This window comes from Puma concolor, chromosome B2 (assembly GCF_028749965.1).
Source record: "Puma concolor isolate L17-30 chromosome B2, mPumCon1.1.hap2, whole genome shotgun sequence".
In the NCBI taxonomy this organism is placed as follows: domain Eukaryota; kingdom Metazoa; phylum Chordata; class Mammalia; order Carnivora; family Felidae; genus Puma; species Puma concolor.
The window spans coordinates 121,615,781-121,631,035 of NC_141671.1; the positions used below are offsets into that span (position 1 = coordinate 121,615,781).

At 38.8% G+C, this 15,255-nt stretch overlaps 1 protein-coding gene and 1 pseudogene across 1 annotated transcript; both read right to left on the reverse strand.

The window, feature by feature from the left end:
• Window positions 1-6,177: 6,177 nt before the first annotated feature.
• Window positions 6,178-6,900, reverse strand: LOC112862634 (trace amine-associated receptor 7a-like; annotated as a pseudogene).
• Window positions 6,901-13,565: 6,665 nt separating this feature from the next.
• On the reverse strand, window positions 13,566-14,681 carry LOC147581214 (trace amine-associated receptor 6-like). Its single transcript, XM_086705960.1, has one exon. The coding sequence runs from the start codon at window positions 14,605-14,607 to the stop codon at window positions 13,582-13,584; it is 1,026 nt and encodes a 341-aa protein (XP_086562086.1). The 5' UTR covers window positions 14,608-14,681; the 3' UTR covers window positions 13,566-13,581.
• Window positions 14,682-15,255: the final 574 nt, after the last annotated feature.

Genomic DNA, 15,255 nt, shown 5'->3' on the forward strand with positions numbered 1-15,255 from the left:
GGGGAAGCTTTTTCTGGGTAAAAGAAAGGTCCGAGTCTTCAGGTTGAAAATGCGAAGAGGACAGACAGACAAAAAAGATCACACAGGCAGCAATGCAAGAAATACAAAAAGAAAATCTTAAAAGCTCCTCAACAGGGACCACCAAGAAACAGCTTAAAATTAAGGGATGGCCATCATGCTGGCATCACGCTGCTCCTCAGAGTACTTGTCCTCGAAGGCCATGGAGAAATTCTTTTCCAGTTCTCAGGGACTTTCGTTTCTGAACCAGGGTTCTAATTCTGATTAAAATTGTCATTGTAACTGAAGTCCTGTAAAATTCTTCAAAGCTAACTGAGAACCCCATGTGTCTGTGTATATATTTGAACAGACCATGAATCTATGGAACCAGGTGAGCCAGATCGAATGGAGGAGAGTTGAGGCAACCTTCAGGAAGGGGCGGTTGTACTGTGAGCCCGTGTTGGAGGACAAGAGGGTGCATCGACTCGGGCCCTGTGCACACCTGGATGCTGCTGGAGTGTGGCCGACACTCTACACGAATTCACGAGATGCCTGCAATCAGACCTTGTGCGGGTTACATAAGCCGCAGCCTGCATCCAACAGAGGATGGTTTAATTTAGATTATTTTAAAGATAACTTTCAGTTTCAAGCCATGAGGAGTCTACCTTCACCGTCTAATGTCTAGGTGCTAATGGGAGTGTAGAAAAATACATGTTTAGTTTTGGAATTGTTCTGTCCCTTGAATTCAACTACCAATGCCCTATAGTTAGGGAATGAGACTCTTGTCAGAGGGTAATTCAAATAAAATTCATAACCATGAATGGCCACACTCGTATACTACAAATAAACACGTATGTTTCTGCAGCATTGATAATGATAAGCACTGTGAGGCATAAAGAATGATCCATACAGAATCTGAAAGGTCAGATAGGATCAAACGATTGAAAAATCAGAGTCGAGAGAAAGACAACCCAAAATATGCTTAGTATAAGGTTTTTATTTATTTATTTATTTATTTTTTTTATTTATTATTATTTTTTTTTTATATATGAAATTTATTGTCAAATTGGTTTCCATACAACACCCAGTGCTCATCCCAAAAGGTGCCCTCCTCAGTACCCATCACCCACCCTCTCCTCCCTCCCACCCCCCATCAACCCTTAGTTTGTTCTCAGTTCTCAACAGTCTCTTATGCTTTGGCTCTCTCCCACTCTAACCTCTTTTTTTTTTTTTTTTCCTTCCCCTCCCCCATGGGTTTCTCTTAAGTTTCTCAGGATCCACATAAGAGTGAAACCATATGGTATCTGTCTTTCTCTGTATGGCTTATTTCACTTAGCATCACACTCTCCAGTTCCATCCACGTTGCTACAAAAGGCCATATTTCATTTTTTCTCATTGCCACGTAGTACTCCATTGTGTATATAAACCACAATTTCTTTATCCATTCATCAGTTGATGGACATTTAGGCTCTTTCCATAATTTGGCTATTGTTGAGAGTGCTGCTATGAACATTGGGGTACAAGTGCCCCTATGCATCAGTACTGCTGTGTCCCTTGGATAAATTCCTAGCAGTGCTATTGCTGGGTCATAGGGTAGGTCTATTTTTAATTTTCTGAGGAACCTCCACACTGCTTTCCAGAGCGGCTGCACCAATTTGCATTCCCACCAACAGTGCAAGAGGGTTCCCGTTTCTCCACATCCTCTCCAGCATCTATAGTCTCCTGATTTGTTCATTTTGGCCACTCTGACTGGCGTGAGGTGATACCTGAGTGTGGTTTTGATTTGTATTTCCCTGATAAGGAGCGACGCTGAACATCTTTTCATGTGCCTGTTGGCCATCCGGATGTCTTCTTTAGAGAAGTGTCTATTCATGTTTTCTGCCCATTTCTTCACTGGGTTATTTGCTTTTTGGGTGTGGAGTTTGGTGAGCTCTTTATAGATTTTGGATACTAGCCCTTTGTCCGATATGTCATTTGCAAATATCTTTTCCCATTCCGTTGGTTGCCTTTTAGTTTTGTTGGTTGTTTCCTTTGCTGTGCAGAAGCTTTTTATCTTCATAAGGTCCCAGTAATTCACTTTTGCTTTTAATTCCCTTGCCTTTGGGGATGAGTCGAGTAAGAGATTGCTACGGCTGAGGTCAGAGAGGTCTTTTCCTGCTTTCTCCTCTAAGGTTTTGATGGTTTCCTGTCTCACATTCAGGTCCTTTATCCATTTTGAGTTTATTTTTGTGAATGGTGTGAGAAAGTGGTCTAGTTTCAACCTTCTGCATGTTGCTGTCCAGTTCTCCCAGCACCATTTGTTAAAGAGACTGTCTTTTTTCCATTGGATGTTCTTTCCTGCTTTGTCAAAGATGAGTTGGCCATACGTTTGTGGGTCTAATTCTGGGGTTTCTATTCTATTCCATTGGTCTATGTGTCTGTTTTTGTGCCAAGTATAAGGTTTTTAAAGAGGTAAGAGCCATTCCTATCAATAGAGCTTGAAGGAAATTCTATTATTTTCTCAATGTGACCAGGCACACTCTATATAAACTTATTAAAAATGTTCTATATTTAAATGAATACACATCTATTTATTCAGTAAACATTTATTGATTATCCATTATTTCCAAGTACAGTGTAAGGTCCAGCTGGGAGTATAAAGAAGAACAAGAGGGACGTTCTCCTAAGTCATGAAGTTTTTTGGGATAAACAACTATGAACAACAGATCACTAGAAAGCAGAGAGTAATGCCATGGACACAATGATCAGTTCCTGAGAAAGGAGGACATACAGAAATGTTTCTACAAGCTCTATTGTTTTCATCTTTGTACATGGAAAAACAAAGAGAGACTTTGCAAGGGACTGTTAAATACATGAGCAAACATAATCATACTGTTACTCATAATAACGTACTAACAATTGATCCGTGGAAAAAAGAAAATGAAACTTCTAATCTCAACAATGATTAGATGAGATGGGGGGATTTGTGTGGAGAAAAGGTGCAAAGGAGCCTAAGAATGAATAGTATAAAGCAACAAGATCATGGTTGTGCATGATGTGTGGGCCAACCCCGACTTAGCAGTTAAGATACAGTTTATCTGAATGGCCCTCCCTTCAGTCTCAGGGGGAAGAGCGTTGTACAGTCAAATACTATTTCCAAGGGGCCCCTGGGTGGCTCAGTCGGTTGAACATCCGACTTCGGCTCAGGTCATGATCTCGCGGTTCGTGAGTTTGGGCCCCGCATCCGGCTCTGGGCTGACAGCTCAGAGCCTGGAGCCTGCTTCAGATTCTGTGTACCCACTCCCACCCCCCGCCCCACCCCTGCTTTTGCTCTGTCTCTCTCTGTCTTTGAAAAATGAATAAACATAAAAAAAAAATACTATTTCCAGAATGAAGGAGTATAGATGAGTGGAAAACATGGATTAAAATGTTACACCATAGGGGTGCCTGGCTCAGTCGGTAAAGCGTCCGACTTCAGCTCAGGTCATGATGTCGCGGTTTGTGAGTTCAAGCCCCGCGTCGGGCTCTGTGTTGACAGCTCAGCCTGAAGCCTGCTTCAGATTCTGTGTGTCCCCATCTCTCTGCCCATCCCATGCTCATGCTCCATCTGTCTCTGTCTCTCAATAATAAATAAATGTTAAAAAAAATTGTGTTACACCATAGCAAATCAATTACTCCTTCCGATGTCCCCGTCTCCCCAAAGAACTTTGCACTTTTCTTTATGATGCTCATACTGCCCTTGGTAGAAGGAAAGTCCCATGTTCCAAATGGCTCCCAATGACCTGAATACAGAGGTGGGGCCACAGTCTCCTCTGTAAGGAAGAATAGTTGGTGTTTGCTGCACTTACTCTCTGTCTGCCTGGCTATGAATAAGATTCTGTTGTTGAACAAATATGCTACCTTGGCCTTCTACTCACTTCTTTAAGCCTCAGGCTCCTCACTTAGGAAATAGAAGTAATAATATTTGCCCTCTTACAGGGTTGTTGAGAAGACTGAGAGTGCAGGTAAGGGATCCCATGCACACAGTGAGGGCTCCGTGACATGGATAAATCATTATTAGGTTGAAATTGGCTTTATTGTTATATCTTTCCAGTTCCAGAGCCCACGTGTTGCACACCAGACAGAAGCACTTAATAAATGTTCACTGATGCAAAGGCCAATAGCAAAGGCAGCACACAACCAGAATAAGTTCACAGAAGAGAACAATGAGGGAAGTAGCTGGTGTCTTCCAAGCGAAAGTTTCAAACACTTATAAAAGTACCATAGTATGTTGGTCTAGGAAGAAAGTGATAAAAATGGAATGGTTTGTCGAATCTATTTGAGAGGCTACCCCCCAAAGAGAGAGAGAGAGAGAGAGAGAGAAAAGACAAGTGTAAATGTATTAAACTAGATGTTGAAAGTGCTTGCTTGAATCCAGAAGCTTTATGATATTCACCAGAGTTCTTAAACACTTTTGTTTTAGCTTCTTTATCTTTAAAATGAGTCCGGAGGAGAATTCTCTAGCTGCGGAACAGAATGAGAAAACGTCGTTACACTAAAACCACTGGAATCGTAAGACATTGATGATATTCAGTGTTGGAACTGAAGAGTTGTGGGTAAAATGATACTAAACATTCTAGGGTGCGTTTAATCATATACAAAATCCAATAAAGACGAGAGAGAGATAAGACCGTTTCTCATAAGCGCAGTAGAATTGGAAATGATACACTATTTCAGGAAAGGTTTACCACTTCACAGCATTTGTGTAAGAACAGAAATGTTGTGTAGTAGATACTGTTGATGTAAATTATTCTAGAAATTTGAAAAATACAGCAAGAATATTCTGATATATATTCACTCCTGCTCCCAAGAGCTGATACTCAGTCTGTGAGTTTGAGCCCCACGTCTTACTCTGTGCGGACAGCTCAGAGCCTGGAGCCCGCTTCAGATTCAGTGTCTCCCTCTCTGTCTGCTCCTCCCCCACTCATGCTCTGTCTCTCTCTGTCTCTCAAAAACAAATAAATAAACGTTAAAAAATATTAAAAAAAAATCTCCGTGTCTGATGGCAATAAAAGTAGAGCTGGAACCACATCAAGTGACGTATCACATTGTTCCTGGGGCATAAAGCACCCTTCAGTCTTAGTACCAAGAAAAGTCTCTGAAATAACTGGCTTAGTTTATCCACGGTGAATTGCATGACTAGTGCAGCTTTGTTTTTTCACCCGTGAACCAAGTTTGTGGGTCATATGAAACGTATTTTGCAGATTCTTTCTTGGCTTCTTTTTATGCCCTATATTTCAGTTTTCTTTCTCCTTTTGAACATACTTTTAATTTACATTTTCACCTATATCCTTGAAGGCTTCTGTAAGTAGTTTTTGGAACAAAGTTCAATTACATGAATAAAACATAAATTAATTTGAATATTAATCTTAACATGATGAATGACAATCTTAAAACCCTTTCTTTAACCATATGTTAACTGGCAAAATTTCTGACGCCTACTGTAATTCTATGCGGAGACTTACCAGGAGGAAGCTTACTGAATAAATGTTTTTTTATGATGCCATTTATCTTTCCCATTGTAAATGCCTGCATTGATATTACAGTTGAGAGATATGTCTCTTGACTGATTTTTTTCTGACTCTGAAATCACACGTTTGGACCCATCAATCTGAACACCAGGCAGTGCAGACCCATTCCTTTACCCTGTCAGAGCAAAGAGCCACTGCCTCCTTAAGTGTCTCTTAGTTGTATTTACAGTTTATTAAAAAAATATTACAAGGAAACAAAGAGAAGATATAGCTTGAGCAGAACTAATATAAAGTAATCAAAGGCAGGGTTAGAATAACAAAAATATACTAGGTCCTTTATATTCTTGTCTTAATCTTTCTGAAAAATCCTACCAGGGAGTGATTAGTAAGCAGAGAAGTACAGTTAAGCTCAGAGGAAATGAAGCAGCCCAAGGTCATGGTGCTAAATGGCAAAGTTGGCATTGCAGTCCAGGCATTTCTGGCTCCAAGGCCATGCCATTTCCTTCCACAAATGGGTTTTGATGTTGCATTTATATGAACTTGAACTGTGAGCCTGAATTTAAGTGTTTGGGTCAAAACTGAAGCATACTGCGATTATGTCACATGAGAAGATCTTGCACAGTTATGATTCATTTTTCTTCTTCCCAATGCCATGTTCATTGTGAATCTATTCTCAATCTATCACTTACACTTACTCAGAAAATATATTTATTGTTGAGGAATTCTCTCTCAAGATCTTCTCTGCCAAGTGACCATCAGTTTGATGGCTTTTTGAAACCAAGGATAAAAGAAAGCATAAATTAAGGGGTCAATTGCTGAGTTATAGTAAGCAATCCAAACCAATATTTCATAAATATATGTGGGTGTGATGAAACCCAAGAAGGCATTGATTATTGGATCAATGAAGCATGGCACCCATGAAATCAGGAAAGCTATCACTGGTAGCCTATCAGTGATAGTGAAAGCTATCAAAGGAAGGCGATTCCCAGGGTAGACCAGAGGGTCAGTGACAGCCATGTATCTATCGAGAGAAATAAAACCCAAATGGTAGATAGAAGCGTAGCAGAAAGACTCTTCGAAACAAGAGTGAAATTTACAGTAACTCTCCCCAAAGTACCAGCAGCTCTCCACGGACCTCACTGTGCTTAAGGGCATGACAGTCACCCCCACCAAGAAGTCAGTGTACGCAGCCCAGGGGCACGATCAGAAAGTTTGTAGGTGTGTGCAGCTGCTTGAAATGAAGAATCGAAATCATCACCAAGAGGTTTCCAAATATGGTCAGCGTGACCCCAAAGTCAAACACTGCATAGAGAATCATGCGGGGGCCTGGTGAGTAGGCAGTTTTGACACAGGATCTATGCAGGTTCTCAAAGCACTTTTGCCCAGCTGCAGGGGGGAGCAAATCACTGCTCATGATTCTTCGTTTCGATACCTGGGAAACTGTCTTCTACGGCTAAGAGTGGCATTCCAGTTTTCAAAAATCCTTAGGGAAAAAAAAAAAAAAGATATATACAACATACCAGTAATTGCCAGTACATTCTTTCCCTATTTTTTTGTGAGTAAAATTCCCTATTTTCATGTTTAAAAAGTGATTGATTCATATCCTCACCTTATAAAATATTTCACTTTGCAATGAATAAGCAGTTAGTTTTCATCTTTACATAAGATGCTGTTTATTTTAATTAAAAAATATTTTCCCCGTATCGCCTACTAGTTCATATCTGAGAAGCATTGGTCATCAAAAGAGCTGTTATGTGATGCATGCATAATGCCACTTTTTATTAGCATTTTCCCCCTAATTTATCAGAGCTTTATCAATGCCCAAATCACTCTGTCCCCTCAGGAAAGTAGCCAAGTAATTCCAAATACCCAGAGCCCTGAAGATTGAATCCCCATAGTGCAAGGTGTGGAAAGAAAAGAAAAATCTAAATAATGATTATCTTTAGGGTAAAAATAAGTTTATATTCTTCTCATTTCCAGATGACATCTGACTTTTTCATGAAATAGAAATAGAAATAGTGCCTCTCCTTAAAAACCTTTGTATAGAACTTGAAAGCCATATTGTTCATTCCTCCCAATTACTGGAGACTGCATTATCATTTTTGTAAGAACCATTTATTTATGATTCCTGTTTGTCACTAAAACCTTCAAATAAACTCTTTCTCCTTTTCATTGTTGGTTTGTGTTAAAGAAATTAAATGCATAATCATTTATTAAAATCTGGAATGTCTAAGGTTGAGTTTTAATAATTCTGATTTGGAAAAATGGGGATATGGAAATATAGCGTTTTCTTCATGGAAATACATAAAGGAAGTATATGTCCACCTAAAAAGCAGGTTTCTGCTAAGGCTTTTTGTTTTTGTTTATTTGGTAGTTTGTTTCTAAATGGGAACTGTTGGGAAGATATTAAAGAAGAAAAATCTTTGGAATGTGGATATTCCTACATTATACTTTAGATTTTACCATTGACAAAGTTCTTTTTCCTCTTAGCTTTCTAGAACAGAGCTCAGCTTTAGGCTTTGAAAAAGATTTTTGTTTTTAAATAAATGAGTTCTGGTCATTTTTAAAAACCAGCTTTTTCATTATGAGGGATAATTTGTGTGTGGAAAATTTACACTTTTACAGTGTTCAGGCTGATGACTTACAATAAATAGATCCATCTTTGCCATCAAAATATAGAACATTTTCAATGCCGCAGGAGCTTCCTGAGGCTTTTGTAGTAGATCTCACCCATTTCTCTTCTCCTGCCCTAGGCAACCAGTGATCTTCATTCTACTACTACAGATTAGTTTGTGAGGTCTAAAAATCACTCGGGGAATGAATCACACAATATGTACTCTTCTGTGACCTTCTTTCTCTCAGCTTAATGTCTGGGAGATTCATCCGTTTGTTGGTGATATTTAGTGGTTCGTTGTTATTGCTAAATAGCAATCAATTATATGAATAAATCACAATTACTTTATCCATGTACCTGTTGATAGACATTTATTGTGTTTACTTTGGGGTTATTAGTAACAGACCCGCTATCAATATTCATGTGCAATTCTTTGCGCAGACATATGTTTTCATGTGTTTCTGGGAAATACCTAGGAGTAGAATTGCTAGATCATATCGGAACCTTATGTTTAACTGTACAAGAAACTACAAACTGTTTTGGAAAGTAATTGCACCATTTTACGTGCCCCAAAACAATCTGTGAGCATTCCACCTGCTCCAAGTTGTCTTCAATATCAGTATTCCCATTTCTTTTTGTTTTAAACAGTCCAGGCGATGTTAGCAATATCTCGCGATGCTTTTAGTGAAATGAATGGTGATATTAAGAATCTGTTCATGTTATTATTGGCCATTGATGTATCCACTTTGGTGAACTATTCATTAACATTTTTGCCCATTTGTAATTGGGTTTTAAGAGTTCTTATTACTACTGAGTGGACTGGGTACAAGTCCTTTCTAAATATATGTTACGAATGTTGGACTTTTCGATTTCTTGCTAGTGTTTTTCTGATGAGTAAAGGTTTTAATTTTAATGAAGTTCAACTTTTTTTTTGGTTAGCGACTTTGTTTCTTACCTGAGAAGCCTTTGCCTAACTCATTGTCACAACTATTTTCTTCTATGTTCCTTCTGAAATTCTTGTAATTCTACTCCTAATGTTTACTTTTGTAATTCATGTCATATTAATTTTAACTATGTTGTGAGGAATTTTATTATTATTATTGTTTGAGGTTTAGTAGCATTAGCAGTAGTAGTAAGATATGGGTATTTAGCACTTTCAGCAGCATTTCTTGAAATGACTATTCTTTTTCCAGTGAATGATGTTTGTTCTTTTGTCAAAAACCAGTCAACCATGTACCTGTGAACCTGTTTCTGGACTCTATTCTAGTCTGTTGATCTTGTTTCTGTGTTTAGGTTCATACCTGATTGTCTTAACTGAAACATGATAGTAAGTATTAAAGTCAAGTTATGTAAGCTTTCCCCTCTGCTGTTCTTTCTAAAATTGTTTTGGCTATTCTGTTGTCTTTATGTTTCACACAACTTTTAGAATCACCTTGTAAATTTTTAGGAAAAAAACAAAACCTGTGGTTTTGTTATTGGTGTAAAATTTCATCTATAAAAGTTACAGAAAGACATACTGAAATATTTGATCAGGACAGTGAATTTGCTCATTTCTCCTTCTAGTTTTGTCATTTATGGTTTACGAGTGTAGATATTCTACCACTAACTGTATACATATTTAAGATTGTTATATTTTCCTGGTAACATTTAAGGATTGGACGTCCTAATAATATTGAATCTACTAAGTCTCCATATTATATTTCTCCATGTATAAGAAGCCCAAAGAAGAAAATAATGGTAACTAAAAGTGTTTTTTTTTTAACAAAAACTAAGGCAAGAAAGGAGCAACAGGGAAACAAAATACAAAAGTAACAAATGAGAAATAAATATCAGATAATAGAATTAACTTAAATATGTAAAATTTATATCAGATGTAAGTGGATTAAACTCTCCAATTAATAGACAAAAATTGTCAGGCTGCATAAAAATAGTAAATCTCCACTGTTGCTGTCTAGAAGAGACACACTGTTTAAAGGAAAAAAGAATTAAAAAATATATGCTATTCACATAATGAGCATAAGAATGCTGTTATGGCTGTATAAATACTGGACAATATAAAAATCCTGACAGATCATACCTTCAGAAATAAAGACCGATTCCATAAAATGATAAAAGAACTATATTCCAGAGGAATTGAATCTTAAGATGAGTTCTCTGAATAGGTTCTGGGTTTCCTGGAATTGGTTCTTTGATGCATTCATGACCCCATTTCCAGAGGTAGAAAGAGAATTTTTAGCCCGTAGCCTACAGTGGCACAACATTTACTCAAATTATTATTGTAGACACCTGTAATCAAGTGCCTACAGAAGACGAGACTCTGGTGACCAAGGATTTGCTGCCATACCACATTTTAGTTAAAATAGAAGTGTAATACATTGGTTAGTTTCTTTTAACTGCTCTGGAGAACCTGGGGAAAGAAAATGATGAGCTTGAGAGTCTTTGAACTCTTTGCTCAAGGCCCATATGAAGGATTGGAACATTCCCTGAATACTTTGAAAGAATCCCCTCTCTGCCATAGCCATAGGACTGAGTTTCTGAGAACCAAGCCCCAGGCCCAATTCTATAGCTGGCTGAATTACCATGCAAGATGAATTCTCAAACTCCCAGAGCATCTTTTGCTAAAATTCTGGCATTGGTTAGGAAATAAAGATTCTAAATATTAGAATGTTGACCTATGGCAGGTCCTGATAAAACTGATTACCCCTGCCCTCTAATTCTCACAAGCCTTTCTCTGCTGGAAGAGGCAGCTGGTCCACTTCTGCCTGAGGAGGTCACTCTCCTTTGTTTCAAAAAGCTATAATGGCCTTCCCTGGGGAAATTGCCTTACGGTGCACCACTGACCCTCCTCAGGACTTCCCCTAACACCTTTTCTTGCCTCCAGAACTGTAATTACACTCAATTCCAGCAGCCCCAAAGAGAGAAGTACAAAGTGTGATCCATGAAAATGTGCAACTCAAAACAATATTAAAAATATTTTGATAACATTAAGATGTAACTCTTAAGATACTTTAACCACTTGTAAGAGGTACTTCCTAAAATATACCAATGCAGCTACAATTTAGTTTCCTTACATAAGACAAAATATGCTAGGGATATATACTCGAAGAAAATCCTCATTTGATTAAAACAAGCAAACAGACAAACCTGACTCAGTACTCAAGTAAAACAGATATTGTGAAATAGTAATGTCAATTTTGATACATTAATTTTTCATCACAAACACCGCAATGATAACGATAAATGACACAGTAACCCCTCCATATATACACACATTGTCCATTATACATAAAGTTCGACTTTAAAAGAGCATATGGAAATATACATATGTAGGGGCCATATTACTTATAGTGTTATGTAATCTGGGGTTTTACAATCAGGGTGTTTGGGTTTTGTTTTATTTTTATTTTATTTTATTTTATTTTATTTTTAATGTTTTTTTTTTTTTTTTTTTTTTTTTTTTTTTGAGACAGAGAGAGAGAGAGAGAGCATGAACGGGGGAGGGTCAGAGAGAGGGAGACACAGAATCTGAAACAGGCTCCAGGCTCTGAGCTGTCAGCACAGAGCCCGACGCGGGGCTTGAACTCACGGACAGCGAGATCATGACCTGAGCCGAAGTCGGCCTCTTAACCGACTGAGCCACCCAGGCGCCCCTGTTTTATTTTGATTTTAGTCAAAAAATATATTGTGGTTGTTTTTCCATGTCAATTTATACAGAACTCATTAGCACTTTTTAACAGTTTCATAATGTTCCATTACATAGGTGGAGCATAATTTATTTAATTTATCCCGTATTGACCTTGGCTTTTCCCAGTTAATAATTAAAAGTTATACAATGAATGTTATTGTCATGTTTGCTTTCTCGGCTGGCTCTTTTCTTAAGATTACTTTCTAGAAATGGAGCTATAGAGTCAAGTGACACGTATGTTTTAAATTTTTTTTTAAATTTTTTTAATGTTTCTTTTGAGACAGAGAGAGAGAGAAAGAGAGAGAGAGAGAGGGAGTGCAAGCAGGGGAGGGGCAGAGAGAGAGGGAGACACAGAATCTGAAGCAGGCGCCAGGCTCTGAGGGGTCAGCACAGAGCCCAGCCGTGGGGCTGGAACTCATGAGCCGTGAGATCATGACCTGAGCTGAAGTTGGATGCTCAACCGACTGAGCCACCCAGGCGCCCCTTAAATTTTTAATTCCTCTCAGAAAGGAGATACTAAGTTATAGTCTCCCAAGATGTATGTAATTATAATGTACTTGCATGAAAGTATCCAATTTCCCATACTCTAATATCGGGTATTATAGAAACTTCAAATATTTGCCAATTTGGTATATTATACCATATCACACATTCACAAGCATTTAAAAGTTATTTTTAGATTTGCATTTTAATGTGTTTATTAAACATTCATATATTTTTTCTCTGTGGAATCACCAGTCATATGCCCAGTCAGGTGTTAACCTTGTCTTACTGTTTTGTTAAAGCCTTTACGTGTTTAAATCTATTAACCTTCACCATGTGTGCTGCCCAGACTTTTCCAAGTGTAACTTTTTAATTTTTCCCGAACTAGGCTTCGTTTCCTTTGAATTAAAAAAAAATTAAATTGAGTGCTTGAATCTATACAGATGTTCAGTCATGATTTCTACCACGAAAAATTCTAAAAACACTAGTTTTTTTTTTAACATCTGGAAATACTAGTTTTGATTTTGTTCATGATATGAGGCAAGATGCTTAACATTCTTTTCCAAAAAGCTGTATGCCACACCATCACTTCCTAAATAACCCATTCTTTCTCCATAACTTGCAATGCATTGTTATTTTTGTCATCAACAATGTACTACTTTGGATATTTTTTATAGAAAAAAAAAATGCCAGAAAAATGCCCTCCACAACAGCAGAAAAGTAAAATAGCTCACCGCGTAGGGTGAGAAAACAGTCCCATGAAAGAACAATCACCAGTGTGGAAATTGCATCATCTGTTCAGAATTATTCCATAAAATATGCCCCAAAATATAAAACACGAGTCCATTTCGGAGTCTGAAATAAGCCTCAGAGAACTATAGGAGCTACAGAAAAAGACCAGACCCAAGAAACAAGCTGCTTAAAATGGAAGTCAAGTGCTCAGAGTCCAGGGGTGACAGGGACAGCGAGACTTTCACAGGGAACATGGAACCAGGCAACCTTTGAAGGTGACACAAGGGTAAGCCTAACGAGAAGCCTTGAAAATAATGAACAATTGACAAAGCAGGGAATGCACAGATTTGAAGACACTAGAAAATATGAACTTACATCAGCCATTTTTTAGTAAACATATTTCTTTCAATGCTTAAAGGTGTTCACTGAGAAAGTAAAAACATAAAATTATGCTACTGAAACTGTGGCATTATTTCTCCTCTGCAGTTTGATGGGTCATCTTCATACAGCGTGATTCATGCCACAGTTCTGGGGAAATTCGCACTCGAGCAACAGATTCCTCGATTTGAAATTTAGGATCATTAAGAAAACAGGCTTATGGTTGAGGAACTGTCTTTTAATACTTGACCACTTATAATGAGTTTTACTGCTCTCCTAAACCAAGGGTAAAATAAAGCATAGATCAAAGGATTTACAGCAGAGTTATAATAAGCGAACCAGCAAAGTATCTCATAGACATAAGAAGGTGTTATAAACCCCCCAAAAGAATCAATGAATGAATCAATCATGTACGGTAACCAGGAGATCAAAAATGCTACCACCGTGATACCCAGGGTTTTAGCTGCTTTTCTCTCTCTCTTACTCACCCTGGTTTTGTATGTCCCTGATGCTTCTGTTTTGCTACTAATGGTTTCAATCTTTATAGCCTGTTTTCTAGCCACAAGAAAAATATTACTGTACAGCATCATCATTACAAAAGTAGGTGTGACAAATAATAGCAAATCTATCAAAATCCAAAATCGATTTATAAGTGGCCGACAACCGCCTACGCAGCTGAGGGCACTTACTAATTCCTCCAGCCCGTCATCATGAACACCTGTGAAGAACACGGCACCACTGAATACAAGGGGCAGGATCCAGGAGATGCCGATGCATGTCCCCGACACGGACACCGTGAACTTGGTAGGATAGACCAGAGGCTCAGTAACAGCGATGTACCTGTCGATGGAGATGAAGCACAAGTGGAAGACAGAACAATAACAAAATGCCACATCACAGCACATGTGGAAGGTACAGAAACTCGGCCCAAAGTACCAGCAGCCCTCCACAGACCTGACCATGCTGAAGGGCATGACGGTCACCCCCACCAGAAAGTCAGCGCAGGCCAGAGAGGCGATGAGAAAATTGGTTGGCGAGTGCAGCTGCTTGAAATGCAGGATTGAAATCACCACCAGGAGGTTTCCAAAAACGGCCAGCACAGCCCCCAAGCTGAACAGTGTGTAGAGAATGAGCCGGGGTCCGGGCGAGTAGGGGGCTTTCACGCAGGATCCGGTCACGTTCTGGTAGCAGAGCTGCTCGGATGCAGCGGGGGACGGGTTGGTGCTCATGGTGCTGCTGCAAACAGCTTGTAAACGTGGAGAAGTTCTGCCCTTGGCCAGTCGCACCAAGCAGAGCGGTTTCTTATTTCCTAAGGCGGAGAAAAGATCTTTTTAACTGATACCCCTGTTGTAGTTATCAGATGTCATCACTGTGCCCTGTCATATGCATTTTATTTTAAGCTCACAACATATAAAATAGTACTATGTTCAATTTAAATGCTCAGTAAATCTTAGCTATTAGTATCATTTTTATTTTTACTCTTTGGCATGTAGTTGAGCTAATTTTTTTTTTTAAATTTTTTTTTTCAACATTTATTTATTTTTGGGACAGAGAGAGACAGAGCATGAACGGGGGAGGGGCAGAGAGAGAGGGAGACACAGAATCGGAAACAGGCTCCAGGCTCCGAGCCATCAGCCCAGAGCCCGACGCGGGGCTCGAACTCACGGACCGCGAGATCGTGACCTGGCTGAAGTCGGACGCTTAACCGACTGCGCCACCCAGGCGCCCCGAGCCAATTTTTTTAATCCAATACGAATTTTACTTCACGTTAAGACTGTGGCAATTTTCCTTTTGCCACAAAAGATTTTGTTTATCTTGCAACTTATCGGACGTCTTTTATTACCTGCTTTTGATATAGGGGATATTCCTTTTTGCCA

Bases quoted from the DNA above. Each gene is read 5' to 3' on its own strand.
- LOC147581214 (XM_086705960.1), bottom strand. From the start codon at position 14,607: ATGAGCACCAACCCGTCCCCCGCTGCATCCGAGCAGCTCTGCTACCAG.